This window comes from Macaca nemestrina, chromosome 5 (genome assembly GCF_043159975.1).
Source record: "Macaca nemestrina isolate mMacNem1 chromosome 5, mMacNem.hap1, whole genome shotgun sequence".
Taxonomy (NCBI): Eukaryota; Metazoa; Chordata; class Mammalia; order Primates; family Cercopithecidae; genus Macaca; species Macaca nemestrina.
The window spans coordinates 103,305,304-103,319,830 of NC_092129.1; the positions used below are offsets into that span (position 1 = coordinate 103,305,304).

General features: G+C 41.3%; 1 protein-coding gene across 9 annotated transcripts in view; it reads left to right on the forward strand.

The window, feature by feature from the left end:
* LOC105495809 (ubiquitin protein ligase E3D) overlaps positions 1-14,527 on the forward strand; it is a 187,086-nt gene that overhangs the window by 129,016 nt on the left and 43,543 nt on the right. For 5 of the 9 annotated variants that reach the window (XM_011765644.3, XM_071096807.1, XM_011765655.3 and 2 more), the window contains one exon: positions 2,663-2,738. The exons of the other annotated variants lie outside the window; for them this stretch is intronic. In XM_011765644.3, coding sequence (XP_011763946.2) covers positions 2,663-2,731 — 69 coding nt within the window. In that variant the 3' untranslated portion in view covers positions 2,732-2,738. The remainder of the gene's footprint in view (positions 1-2,662; positions 2,739-14,527) is intronic. 9 annotated transcript variants of the gene reach the window in all.

Below are 14,527 nucleotides of genomic sequence, written 5' to 3' on the forward strand. Positions count from 1 at the left end.
AGAAAGAGAAAAGAAAAAAATTAAAAATTAAAAAAAATATGTATTCTACAACCATTGGATGAAATGTTCTGTATCTTTTAGGTTTATTTGGTCCATAGTGCAGATTAAGTTTGATGTTTCTTTGACTATTTTCTGTCTAGAAGATCTGTTGAATGCTTAAAGTGGGGTGTTGAAGTCTCCAGCTATTATTTTATTGGAGTTCATCTCTTTCTTTAATAATATTTTCTTTACATATCTGGGTGCTCCAGTTTTGGGTGCACATATATTTATAATCATTATATCGTTTTGCTGAATGGACCCTTTTATCATTATATAATGACCTTCTTTGTCTCTTTGTATAGTTTTTGTCTTTAAATGTATTTTGGCTGATATAAGCCTAGCTACTTTGCTCTTTTTTGGTTTCCATTGACACAAAATATATTTTTCCATCTTTTTATTGGAGAGTTTACTTATATTCAGTGTTGTTATTGATAAGTAAAGATTTATTCCTGCCATTTTGTTATTTGTTTCCTGGTTGTTTTGTGGTCTTCTCTTCCTTCTTTCCTTCCTGTCTTGATTTTAGTCAAGGTGATTTTCTCTGGTGGTATGATTTAATTTCTTGCTTTTTATTTTTTCTGTGCCTGTTGTATGGTTTTTGATTTGAGGTTACCATGAGGTTTGCAAAAACTATCTTATAATTCACTATTTTAAGCTGATAACAACTAAACACTGCTTGCATAAACAAACGAAAAGAAAACTAATAAAAACTCTACACTTTAACTTTGTCCCCCACTTTTTAATTAACTTTTTAATTTTAATTCTTTGTTGTTTCTGTTTATACCTTATTGTACTGTCTATGTCTTGAAAAGTTGTTGTAGTTATTTTTGATTGGTTAATCTTTTAGTCTTTCTACTTAACAGTAGTTTACATACCATAGTTACAGTGTTATAATAGTCTGTATTTTTCCGTGTACTTATTTTTGCTGGTGAGTTTTGTACCTTCAGATGATGTCTTATTGCTCATGAACATTCTTTTCTTTCTGATTGAAGTACTCCCTTTAGCATTTCTTCAAGGACAGGTCTGGTGTTGAAATTCCTCAGTTTTTGTTTATCTGGGAAAGTCTTTATTTCTCCTTCATATTTGAAGGATATTTTCTCCAGATACACTACTCTAGGGTAAAATTTTTTTCCTTCAGCCTTTTAAATATGTCATGCCACTGTCTCTTGGCCTGTAAGGTTTCCACTGAAAAGTCTGCTGCTAGGTGTGTTGGCGCTCCATTGTATATTATTTGTTACTTTTCTGTTGGTGCTTTTAGGCTCCTTTCTTTATTCTTGACCTTTGGGAGTCTGATTATTAAATGCCTTGAGGTGGTCTCCTATGGGTTAAATCTGGTTGGTTTTCTATAACCTTCTTGTACTTGGATATTGATATCTTTCTCTAGGTTTGGGAAGTTCTCTGTTCTTATCCCTTTGAATATATTTACTTCCCCTTTCTCTTTCTCTGCCTCCTCTTTAAGACCTGTAACTCTTAAATTTGCCCCTTGGAGGCTATTTTCTAGATCTTGTATGTATGCTTCATTCTTTCATTATTCTTTTTTGCTTTTATCTCCTCTGACTGTGTATTTTCAAATAGCCCACTAATTCTTCTGCTTAATCAATTCTCCTATTAAGAGACTCTGATTCAATCTTTAATATGTAAGTTGCATTTTTCTACTCCAGAATTTCTTCTTGATTCTTTTTAATTTCAATCTCTTTGTTAAATTTATCTAATAACATTCTGAATTCCTTCTCTGTGTTATCTTAAATCTCATTGAATTTCCTCAACACAGCTATTTTGCATTGTCTGTCTAAAAAGTTGCATACCTTTCTCCACCAGGATTGATCCCTGGTGCCTCATTTAGTTTGTTTGGTGAGGTCATGTTTTTCTGGATGGTCTTCATGTTTATTGATGTTTGTCAGTATCTGGGCATGGATATTAAAAAGTTAGGTATTTATTGTAGTCTTCACATCATGGGCTTGTTTTTACCTGTCCTTCGTAGGAAGGCTTTCCAGGCATTCAAAAGGACTTGGGTGTTGTGATCTAAGTCATAACTGTATTAGGAGACTGAAGCCTAGTAATTCTGTTATTCTTGGAGACTCATAGACTCACACTGGCTTGGTGGTCTTACATAAGATCCAGAATACTTCTCTGTATTACCTGGCAGACTCTTCTCTTCCCTTACTTTCTCTTAAACAAATGGAGTCAGTCAGTCTCTCTTTCTCCCTCTTTTTCTGTCTTCCTTTCTGTCTGTCTATCTGTCTCTGTGCTGAGCCACCTGGGGCTGAGGTGACACAATCACCCCTGTGGCCACCATCACAAAGACTGCGCTGGGTCAGACCTGAAGCCAGCACAGCCCTGAGTCTCACCCAATGTCCACTATAATCAATACTTGGCTAACACCTATGTTTGCTCAAGGCGCTAGGGCTCTGCTATCAGCAGTTGGTAAAGCCAGCCAGGCTTGTGTTCTTCCCTTCAGGGTGGCAATTTCCTCCAGGCCCTGGACCGGTCTAGAGATGCCATCTGAGACCTAGGGGCTAGAGTTAAAAACCTTAGCAGTCTACTTGGTATTCTGTTCTGCTGTGGCTTAGCTAGTCCTTGAACCATGAGAAACAGTCCTTCCCACTCTTCCCTCCCCTTTCCACAGGCAGAAGAGCCTCACTCCATGACCACAACCACCAGAAACCCATGGGGAGTACTGCCAAGCTACTGCTGATGTTCACGTAAGGCCCAAGGGGACTTCAGTAAACTTGTGGTGAATTCTGCCAGACTGGGATTCATCCTTCAGGGCAGTGGGCTCCCCTTTGGCTCAGGACAGGTCGAGAAATGCCATCTAAGAACCAAGTCCCGGACTCAGGACTTGCTTTGTGCAAAGAACCTGCTTTGTGCTCTACCCCACTGTGACCAAGCTAGTACCTAAAGTGCAAGACAAAGTTCCCTTTACTTTTCCCTTTCCTCAAGCAGAAGGAGTTTCTCACCACAGCCATCAGAGTTTCAAATGTGTTGTGTCTCAGCTGAAGTCAGCACCTCTCAGAATCTCACCCAAGACCCACAGCTTACTACCTGGGTATCCCTACTGGTTATTCAGGGCCCAGGGGCTCTTTAGTCATCAGGTGATAGGCTTTGCCTGGACTGGGTCCTTCACTTTACAGCAACAGATTCCCTTCTGGTCCAGGGTGTGTCTACAAATGTCATCCAGGAGCTAGGGCCTGGAATGGAGCCTTACAACCGTGATCAGTTCTCTATCCTACTGTGGCCAAGCTAGTATTCAAGAATCAAAATAAAAATCCTCTTTACTCTTCCCTCTCCTCTCTTCAAGTGGAAGGAAGAGGTCTCTTTTGGAGTTGTGTTGCCTAGAGTTAGGGGAGGGGTGGCACAAGCACTCCCTTAGCTGCCCTAGCTAGTTTCTCAGTAGCTTGCATCACCCCTGAGTCCACTTGCTCCAATCCCAGCTCAGCATTAAGACTTGCAGTCCCTGTGGTCTAGGTTGTCTTTCAGGTTTATTTGTGGCCCCACAGCACTTCAGCCCACAGTAATGAAGCTGGCTCGAACTCAAGTTCCCACCACTGGGATGGGCGATTCCCCTCTGGCTAGGGTTGATCTGCATGCTCCCTCCTTGTGTGGGCATCACCTGAGTTCCACTTGGTTTTGCTTTCCACTGTAACAGGGAAGCACTGAGTTTAATGTGAAGTCTCATAATTACTGCACTCTCCTCCTCTCAAGCACACAGATTTCTCTGAGCTATGCAGCTGCTGTAGGGGAATGGGAGAGGGGTGGCATTGGCAATTCAAGACTGTTTCCTATTTCCTATTCTTTTCAGAGATATTAAGTTAAAATCAGATACCATGAGAGTCCTTACTTGATGTTTGGTTCTTTTTTTGTTTGTTTGTTTGAGACAGGGTCTCACTCTGTCATGCAGGCTGTAGTGTAGTGGTGCGATCTCAGCTCACTGCAACCTCCACCTCCTGGGCTTAAGCAATCCTCCCAGCTCAGCCTCCTGAGTAGCTGGGGCTACAGGTATGTGCCACCTTGCCCAGCTAATTTTTGTATTTTTAGTGGACATGGGGTTTCGCCATGTTGCCCAGGGTGGTCTTGAATTCCCTGGCCCGAGCAATTCTCCTGCCTCATCCTTCAAAAGTGCTAGGATTATGGGCATAAGCCACTGTGCCCAGCTAATTTTTGTTTCTTATGAAGATGCTTTTTTGTGTGTAGATAGTTGTCAAATTTGGTTTTCCTGTCAGGGGCACAGTGGGTAGGGTATTGTATCCCACCATCTTCCTTCAACCCTCCAAATCAATGTAACTCCCATTTTTAAAAAGTAAGTAAAGGTGAAAAAAGTAAGTAAAGTGGGCAAGTGTAATTATTTAACTACCAAAATGTGAGGCTATGCTTTAAATATTGGTCTTCAAATTCTGAATCTATTATTTATTCCACCTCATGACAGATACATCAAAGAAAATGCCAGATGGTCCTCTTTGACAGTCTTGTGTCTTGTATAACTTATTTTTACCATGTGGAAGCAACAATATCTCTTTCACTAATGTCATCCTTTAGAGAACAACAGCCTTCAAACATGGGAGCAGTGTGAGAAATAATCTCAAGCATTAAATGGATCGTGGCAAATAAGTGGAGCGTCATCAAATTAGTGTTCTGTATATGTTGTATAGTTTAATCATATAGTGAAAATATGTCAAAAAGAAGAAATAAAAAGCTTTATGGACTTTATTACCACCTGATAATTAGGGTTGATCAGGATATTTCCTGTTCTAGAGGGACTTGAAATCATAGACTGTTCTGTGGTGAAGGGTGAAGTAATTGAAGCATCTTGAATATGAGACCCACATACTATTCTAGACAAGGAGATTCTCCATTGCTTGTTACTTATCTGTAATTTGATTTTAACTTTAAGAAACTCACTGATACTTAAAATTTTCATCTTTTTCATGATGTAAAAATCATATATTTAACTTCACAGTTATTCAGATGTTAATAGTTTTATAATTATCTCATTCAGCTAGTGGTTTACTACCTGTCAATATCTGTATCAAAAGAAAAGAAAACAAAATAATATGAAAATTAGATTTAGTCATTTTGCCATTTATTGGCAACTCAGGTGAAAAGCTTTGATGATATAGAAGTTTAAAGCTGTGGTTTAAACTTAATGTATTAGTTCATTCTCATGCTGCTATGATTAAATACCCAAGACTAGGTAATTATAAAGAAAAGAGGTTTAAGTGACTCACAGTTCAGCATGATTCAGGAGGCCTCAGGAAACTTACAATCATGGCAGAAGGCACCTCTTCACAGGGCAGCAGGAGAGAGAATGAGTGCAAGAAGGAGAAATGCCAGATGCTTATAAAACCATCAGATCTCATGAGACTCGCTCACTATCATGAGAGCAGCATGGGGGAAACTGCCCCCATGATCCAGTTATCCTCCACCTGGTCCTGTCCTTGACACATGAGGATTATGGGAATTACAATTCAGCGTGAGATTTGGGTGGGGACAAAGAGCCAAACCATACCATTTTGTGCCTGGTCCCTCCCAAATCTCATGTCCTCACATTTCAAAACAGAATCGTGCCCTTCCAACAGTCCCCCAGAGTCTTAACTCATTCTAGCATTAACCCAAAAGTCCAATTCCAAAGTCTCATCTGAGACAAGGCAAGTCCTTTCCACCTGTGAGCCTGTAAAATCAAAAGCAAGTCATTTACTTCCTAGATACAATGGGGGTACAGGCATTAGGTAAATACACCCATTCCACAGGGGAGAAATTGGCCAAAACAAAGGGGCTACAGGCCCCATGTAAGTCTGAAATCTAATAGAGCAGTCATTGAACCTTAAAGTTCCAAAATGATCTCCTATGACTCCATGTCTCACATCCAGGTCATGCTGATGCAAGAGGTAAGCTCCCATGCTTTGGGCAGCTCTGCCCCTGTGACTTTGCAGGGTGCAGCCCCGCTCCTGGCTGCTTTCACAGACTGGTGTTGAGTGTCTGTGCAGGTGCACAGTGCAAACTGTCAGTGGAGCTACCATTCTGTGGTCTGGTTGACGGTGGCCCTCTTCTCACAGCTCCGCTAGGTAGTGCCCCAGTGGGTACTCTGTGTGGGGGCTCAGACCCCACATTTCTGCTCCTCACTACCCTAGCAGAGGTTCTCCCTGAGGGCTTTACCCCTGTAGCAACCTCTGCCTGGACATCCAGGCATTTCCATACATCTTCTGAAATCTAGGTGGAGCTTCTCAAACTTCAATTCTTGACAACTGTGCACTCACAGGGCCAATAGCACATGTAAGCCACCAGGACTTGGGGCTTGCACCCTTTGAAGCCATGACCTGAGCTGTACGTTGGCCCATTTTAGCCATGGCTGGAGCTGGATAGGCAGTGGCCACAAAACCATTTTTTCCTCCTAGTGCTCTGGGCCTGTGATGGGAGGGGCTGCCCTGAAGGTCTCTGACATGGCCTGGAGACATTTTTCCCATTGTCTTGGTGATTAACATTCTGCTCCTTGTTTCTTATGCAAATTTCTGCAGACATCTTGCATTTTTTTCCCCCAGAAAATGGGTTTTTGTTTTCCATCACATTGTCAGGCTGCAAATTTTCTCATCTTTTATGCTCTGCTTCCCCTTTAAATACAAGTTCCAATTTCAGATTGTCTCTCTCAAGGTTAAAGTTCCACAGATCTCTAGGGCAGGGGCAAAATACCTCCAGTCTCTTTACTAAAACATAGCAAGAGTGACCTTTCTATTCCAGTTCCCAATAAGCTTCTCATCTCCATCTGAGACCACCTCAGCCTGGATTTCATTCTTCATGTCACTATCAGCATGTTGGTCAAAACCATTCAATAATCTCTAAGAAGTTCTAAACTTTCCCACATCTTCCTGTCTTCCTCTGAGCCCTCCAAACTGTTCCAACCTCTGCCTGTTTCCCAGTTCCAAAGTCACTTCCACATTTTGGGTATATTTATAGCAGTACCCCACTCTACTGGTACCAGTTTACTATATTAGTCCTTTCTTGCTGCTATAAAGAACTCCCTGAGACTAGGCAGTTTATAAAGAGATTTAATTAACTCACAGTTCTGTATGGCTGGGAACGCCTCAGGAAACTTACAATCATGGCAGAAGGTACCTCTTCACAGGGCAGCAGGAGAGAGAATGAGTGCTAACAGAGGAAATGTCAGATGCTTATAAAACTATCAGATCTCATGAGAATTCACTCACTATCATGAGACCAGTATGAGGGAAACTGCCCCCATGATCCGATTACCTCCACCTAGTCCTGCCCCTGATGCATGGGGATTCTGGGGATTACAATTCAAAGTGAGATTTGGATGGGGATGCAGAGCCAAACCGTATCACTTAAGAACTTAAAAAATAATAATATAGGCCGGGCGCGGTGGCTCAAGCCTGTAATCCCAGCACTTTGGGAGGCCGAGACGGGCGGATCACGAGGTCAGGAGATCGAGACCATCCTGGCTAACACAATGAAACCCCGTCTCTACTAAAAATACAAAAAAATTAGCCGGGCGAGGTGGCGGGCGCCTGTAGTCCCAGCTACTCGGGAGGCTGAGGCAGGAGAATGGCGTAAACCCGGGAGGCGGAGCTTGCAGTGAGCCGAGATAGCGCCACTGCACTCCAGCCTGGGCGACAGAGCGAGACTCCGTCTCAAAAAAAAAAAAAAAAAAAAATAATAATAATAATAATAATAATAATATAATAACTTATAGGGACTCCTAGAAATAGATAAACAGAGGCCTGGGAATTCTACAGGTAAGTAACAACAATGGGCTATAGAGAAGAGGAAGTTAAGTTTTTGTCTCTGCACTCTTTTTTTTCTATATACTTTCAGACATTGTACTACATAAATGACCTCATCTGTTATATTCCACTTTCATCTCTGGGTGAATTATAGCCATTTTTTTTTTAAAGTAATGTTTTCCCCTAATTATAAAAAAAAAAAAGAAACCTTTTATCATAAAAAAAATTGGAAAATTCAGAAAAATGTGAAGAGAATTAAGATCACTGGGAGTAACCAGTATTGACATTTTAGAGATTTTTTTTTTCCTTTTTTTTTTTTTTTTTTTAAGAGTCTTGCTCTGTCACCCAGGATAGAATGCAGTGGCACAATCTCAGCTCATTGCAACCTCTGCCTCTTGGGTTCAAGCAATTCTCCTTCCTCAGCCTCCTACGTAGCTGAGATTACAGATGCCACACCCAGCTGATTTTTGTGTTGTTAACAGAGATGGGGTTTCACCATATTGGCCAGGCTCATCTTGAACTCCTGACCTCAAGTGATCCACCGGCCTTGGCCTCCCAAATTGCTGGGATTACAGGTGTAAGCCACCATGCATGACCATTTTAGAGTAATTCTTACTAGTATTTTTAATGTCTGCTTATACACACACACACACACAAATATATATATTAATATAAAATTGGGCTCATTGAAGATGCTGCCTGGAGCACAGTACTGGCAATACTCTGCTCTTTCCTTTGTTTCATCTCCCGGCATGAAGACATATACTTTTCCCAAGAGACTATCAATGGGCCTTGGGGACATTATATATGAGGGTCTCAGGGTCCTGTTATTAGCTGCGAGTGGGAAGGGAAGAAGGGTGTGGGTGATTCCACATGTCAAAGGGCTTCTATAGTCATGAAGCAGACAGACCTGAACCAAGATGGGCAGGCACTCCCTAGAATTTTCACTCAGCACTTGTGGTAATCCACGTGTGCATCCCAGGGAACTGAGATGGGAGTGGTGTTGGCACCCTCAGGTCCCTGGATGCGTCCACTATTTTTTCTTTCCTGTGAATGCCTTTGTCCTCAATGTGCAAAGATAATCGGGAGTTGAGTGCTACTCATTATATTTAGGAACTTTGTTCTCAAAGGTAGTGATTACTGTCCTATTTTCCATCTCTCTCCTCGAAACAATTTCTGGGAATTACCTCAGCATTTGGATGTGAAAGATGTTGTCATCTTCATTCCTTTTTGCCCTGCAGGGCATTCTGTGGTCTGGGGAAATAAGCAGGTATTCTTAGTTGAATTTAGTTCTCTAGTCTGAATTGTCTCTTCCTCTGCCTCCTTTCATTTTGGACTCTCCTTTTTGCCATACTCTAGAGAGAACGTGGAGGATGGGGCCAGGCAGAGAGCCTGGAGGTTAACCAGAAATTTAGCCAGATCCACGTTGATGCCACATCACATCTTTCAAAAGGCCGATTCCCTACCCAGTTACCTGCCACTTGACTTGCCCCTCAGATGTTTCGGTTGCTACCAAGGAGTTGAGGTTGTGGGCAAAGCTGGATAGTTTCTGTGCTTTCTGTAGCACTTGGTAGGGGAGGTCTGAAGGGACTTGGGATGCTCTGCCGTTTGCTTTATTGAGAGAAGCAGGGATGATGTATAGCTTACTAAGTCTATAATTATGTTTCTTGTTTTGTTTGGTTGTGTTTAGTAAGTTAATTTTTTCCTGATTCTAAAGGAAATACAGTCATGTATTACTTAATGATAGAGATACATTCTGAGAAACATGTCATGAGGCATCACACAGAATGTCATAGAGTGCACTTACACAAACCTAGATGGGCTGGGACAGCCTACTACACACCTAAGCTATGTGGTATGGCCCATTGCTCCTAGGCTGCAAGCCTATATGGTATTGTACTGAATACTGTAGGCAATTGTAATACAATGGTAAGTATTTGTATATCAAAATATATCTAAACATAGAAAAGGTATGGTAAAAATATGGTATAAAAGATTAAAAAGTGGTACACTTGTATAGGGCAGCTCTGTTATAATCTTATGAAACTACAGTTGTACATGTGGTCTCTTGTTGATGAGACGTCATTATGCAGCTCATGACTGTATGTACCCATGATAGACAATGTGGTATGGGTTTTTCATTAGCAAAACAATACATACTTTTACTTTTAGCAAACTAAAAATATAGAATCTTAAAATTGAACCAATGGCTACCTAGCCCAATTCAGTCCATCTGTCCTTCATGGTGGGGAGAGGAGGCCTAGGAGCAAGGCCTGGCAGGCTCTGGGCAGCCTTTGTGATTTGAGAGCACTCACCTTCTCTTACCTCAGTATCCTTAACACAGAAATAGGGATAAAGAGAACTGGAAGACAGATAGGGTTTGTCTAATTCTGTAATGACATTATTATGAGTGGTACTCGTTCTTTTTTTTTAATAGATGGGGTGTCCAGTCTCACTCGGTCACCCTGGCTGGAGTGTGGAGTGTAGTAGCACGATTGTAGCTCACTGCAGCCTAGAACTGCTGAGTTCAAGCGATCCTCCTGCCTCAGCCTCCCATGTAGGTGCATGCCACCACACCAGACTATGGTACTAGTTCTTAAATGTCAGTGTACATGGGAAGCTTGTTTAAAATTTAGATTTCTTAGTGATCTAAGAAATTGGAGTCCTAGCCAGAGAGATTCCGATTCAATAGCTCTGAAGTAGAGTCCAAAAATCTGCATTAACAAGCATCCAAACGTGTATATGATAGGGAATTTCAAGAACGAAACTGTAAGAAACACATGATAAGAGAATATATACCAACTAAAGTGAGAAATGAAAGAAAGTATTTTAATTATAACAAACATCTAGTCACTAGTCCAAATAGCTTAATTATTTTCACCTTTTCTTCACTGCTCCTTATTAACCTGTACTTAACACAGTCTGTATTGCACTAAACTGAATAGTTGTCATGAAGTTTATATTTTTTCTTTTCTTTCCTTCTCTCTTTACCCTCAGATGCTTTGTAGAATCCTTGTGTTACCTCTGTCACTCCTCTTTCTGCCATTGCTGTGAACACCCAGCATGCCCACATCTCCTGGTCTCTGGGCTTCTTGCTTTTCTCGGGGATGTGCAGCCTCTGTAGTCCCCTCTCTCACTGCACGTGTCAGACACTCAAGGTCTAGTCTGGACTGCTGACCCTCTTCTAGGCAGATAACCCTCTATGGATCCCAGTTTCTTTATCTGTGGGATGAAGGGTTGGGTTAAATTACATATGTAAGTGTTTTTAAAGTTCCTTTTAAGGTAGAGGCACAGAGTCATTTTTGTCTGTTCCCAGCTGTTTTTAATTTATTCACCCAGGCTGTGTAATATAACTGTATTCCTTAAATGTTATAGAACCTTATTTCTTGTGAACATCCTGGAAGTGTTTAACTGAGGAAAAATAGAGATAAAGTCAGATTACATAGGGTTGTTGTGTGTGTGTGTGTGTGTGTGTGCGCGCGCGCCCGTGTGCTTTCCAAGAGAATGGAGTTGATGCTGTAAGGCCTCCCTAACAGCTGTCAGGAAGGGACAGGAATGATGGGGTTAGGGTGCCGTCTGGCCCTTGGCTCTTCCTGCCTCTGAGACATAGGCGACTCTTTCATGTGGAGGCTAGCAAATGAAGAACCCTGTCCGAAGGCCTGTGTGTCACAGAAACTTGGTATGTTCTCTTACAGCCCGTCATTTCTCCCCTTTCCTCTTCCTTCTCTACCCTCCCTTCGGCTTTTTGCACTTTTGGCTTCCCGTTTTATTTTTGACTCTGGTTCTTGGCGCACATTGAAACACGTATGACTTAGGAATTTTTTAGTGATTTTGTCTTTGTATTTTATTTATAAGTATAGTGACTCCAAGAAAGTGTTCTAAAATGTGAGCCTCTTCTGTTGCCTGGAGCTGCTAACGAGAGGACTTCGTTCTTTCCCACACACTGAGCATGGCTGTGTTCAGTCAAGTGGCTTCCTGGTGGTGGGTCTTACTTCCTTGGAAAGGAGGCTAAAGATATATGTCTGCTTTTAGAAACAAAGTGGGATCAAGACTGAAATAACTGAGCTTGCTTCACTCATGGAGGGAGCTGCTGTGTTGTTCTCAGGAGCTTTTTTTTTGTTTTTTGTTGTTGTTGTTTTTGTTTATTTTGTTTTGTTTTGTTAGAAGGAGGAAACAACAGCCTGGGGAGGATATCAGCCTTCAGGGGAATGTGATTTGGAAGGTGAAACTGTTCTCAAGCCTCCATTGAGAACCTCTTGTGAGCCCTCCTGGTAGTGACTAATCATTTCAGCAAAGTTAGAATATTTCAAATAGAAGAGGTATTGGGGGATCTTTTCTAGTCTAAATGAGAATAAGCCAAAGGAAGCATGGGAAACAAGAATGAAATTATTTTATTGTCCCTTTGGTCCTCGCTCTTGTGGACCTCATCTATGGAGCAGTAAAGAAAAGGGCCTGCAGTGGAAGTGGAAGATATGTTTGGGCTCCTTCATGACTGTTGGGAAACCAGCAACCAGCGTGACTGGACCTAAGTCACTTTCCCTGTCTATACTGCAGTGTTTTCATTCCTCCTGCGCTAAACTGATTCTAACTTCTAGTAGTTGAAAGTCTGACAGAAGCGTAAGAGCTGGTGGATTAAATTAGCCTGAAGAAGAAAAATTATCATCCAGTTTGCCCTCCTCTGAGATTAGCACATTGCTTCTTTGGGGGTTGGAGGTTGGAAGTGATGGTCACAAACCAAGTGACCATGTCTGGGCAGCAGGGAAAGGGCTTCAACTAGGGGCTTAATGCAGTTAGCATCAACAATTGGCTTTCAATAATTTAAGACAGTGTGACTAATCTGTAGCATACAAAGGTTGTCTGGTATATAGTCTAAAGCCGTGATAACAGAGCACAGACTAAATTGGCAGAATAATGTTTCAGTGCTGGCTCCTTTTCTTGACTCTTTAGAACTGAATGCAGTTCTTCATTTAAAAAAAAAACTTACATGTGTCCATAGTCCCTATATTTCTGGTTCTCTTCCTGCTGGTAGTAAATTATTGTTTTCTTCTGATATAACTTCAGCTCGAAAATCATTTGTAAAAGCAATAAATATTTGAGACATTGATGATTTGAAACATCAGCTGCTTTTCATTGAGTCCCTCAGATATGCTAATGTTTTTAGCAGAAATCAGAGCACTTAGAAGACTTGGTTTTTGGTATTTTTATTTTAAATAGCAGAGTTAAATCTGTTTATATTACATTTTTGTGTTACTCATGTAATTGGACTTACGTCTACAATCTTTGGCAGGGGCAGGATGGAATGTATCTAGGATTTTCTAGCAGAGACTAAATTGTTCAGTATATTTACTTTTTTAAAACAAAGACCTTACCATTGTTTATTTTGCCACCTATTAGGCACATTACGTCCTCTCACCCCACATTTCCCTATTACTATTATCTATTGTTTTTCCTGGTTTCACTTAAAAACACAAAAATTCATTATTTTACATATTTTCATGTTCTCTACCTAATACATATAGTTGTCAGCCTTTTATTTTCTTGCATCTCACTTCCTGTAGTATTTCTGTCACTGGCAGTTTGTGAATGGGAAACTCTCTTAGTCTTTGTATATCTGGAAACGTCTTCATTTTGTTCACACTCTTTAGTGATGGCTAAGCTAAGTATAGAATTCTATACCCCTTTTCACTTTGAAGATCTATCACTCATTGCCTGCTGACATCTATTTTTGTTGATAAGACAGCTGTTGTAAGACTATTTGCTATTCCTTTGAAGATAAACTGTCTTCTTTCTTTTTCCTGCTGGCCTGTAAGATTTTATCTTCATGCTTGATATACTATAGATTTACAGTGATGTCTTAAGTGTGGAGTTTTAAAATCTTATTCTGGCCGGGCGTGGTGGCTCACGCCTGTAATCCCAGCACTGTGGGAGGCCGAGGTGGGTGGATCACGAGGTCAGAAGATTGAGACTATCCTGGCTAACATGGTGTAACCCTGTCTCTACTAAAAATACAAAAAAAATAGCCCGATGTGGTGGTGGGCGCCTGTAGTCCCAGCTAATCAGGAGGCTGAGGCAGGAGAATGGTGTGAACCCTGGAGACGGAGCTTGCAGTGAGCCGAGATCGTGCAACTGTACTCCAGCCTGGGTGACTGAGCAAGACTCCGTCTCAAAAACAAAAAACAAAACAAAACACAAAAACAAAAACAAACAAACAAAAAAAACCTTATTCTACTTAGCACTCTGAGAATACATGTAAGAACTCCTGTCTTTAAGTAGTTTTGTAAAATGATCAGCTAATATATATTAAATTTCCATTTTCCCCACCCCCATTTCTTCATTCTGACCTTCTATTAGACATATATTGGTGATGTAGTTTGAATATTTGTCCCCATCCAAATCTTACGTTGAATTTTAATCCCAGATGTTGGAGGTGGGGCCTGGTGGGAGGTTGTTTGGGTCATAGGGGTGTGTCTCTCATGAATGGCATGGGCTATCCCCTTGGTGATAAGTGAGCTCTCGCTCTGAGTTCACACAAGATCTGCTAGTTTCAAAGTGTGTGGCACCCCCATCCCTCTTTCTTGCTTGCTCTGCTTTCTCCATGTGATGTGCCTGCTTCCCCTTCACCTTCTGCTATGATTGTAAGCTCCCTGTAGACTCCCTAGAAGCCAAGCATATGCCAGCACCATGCTTCCTATAAAGCCTACAGAACCATGAGCCAGTTAAACCCCTCTTATTTATAAATTACCCAGTCTCAGGTATTT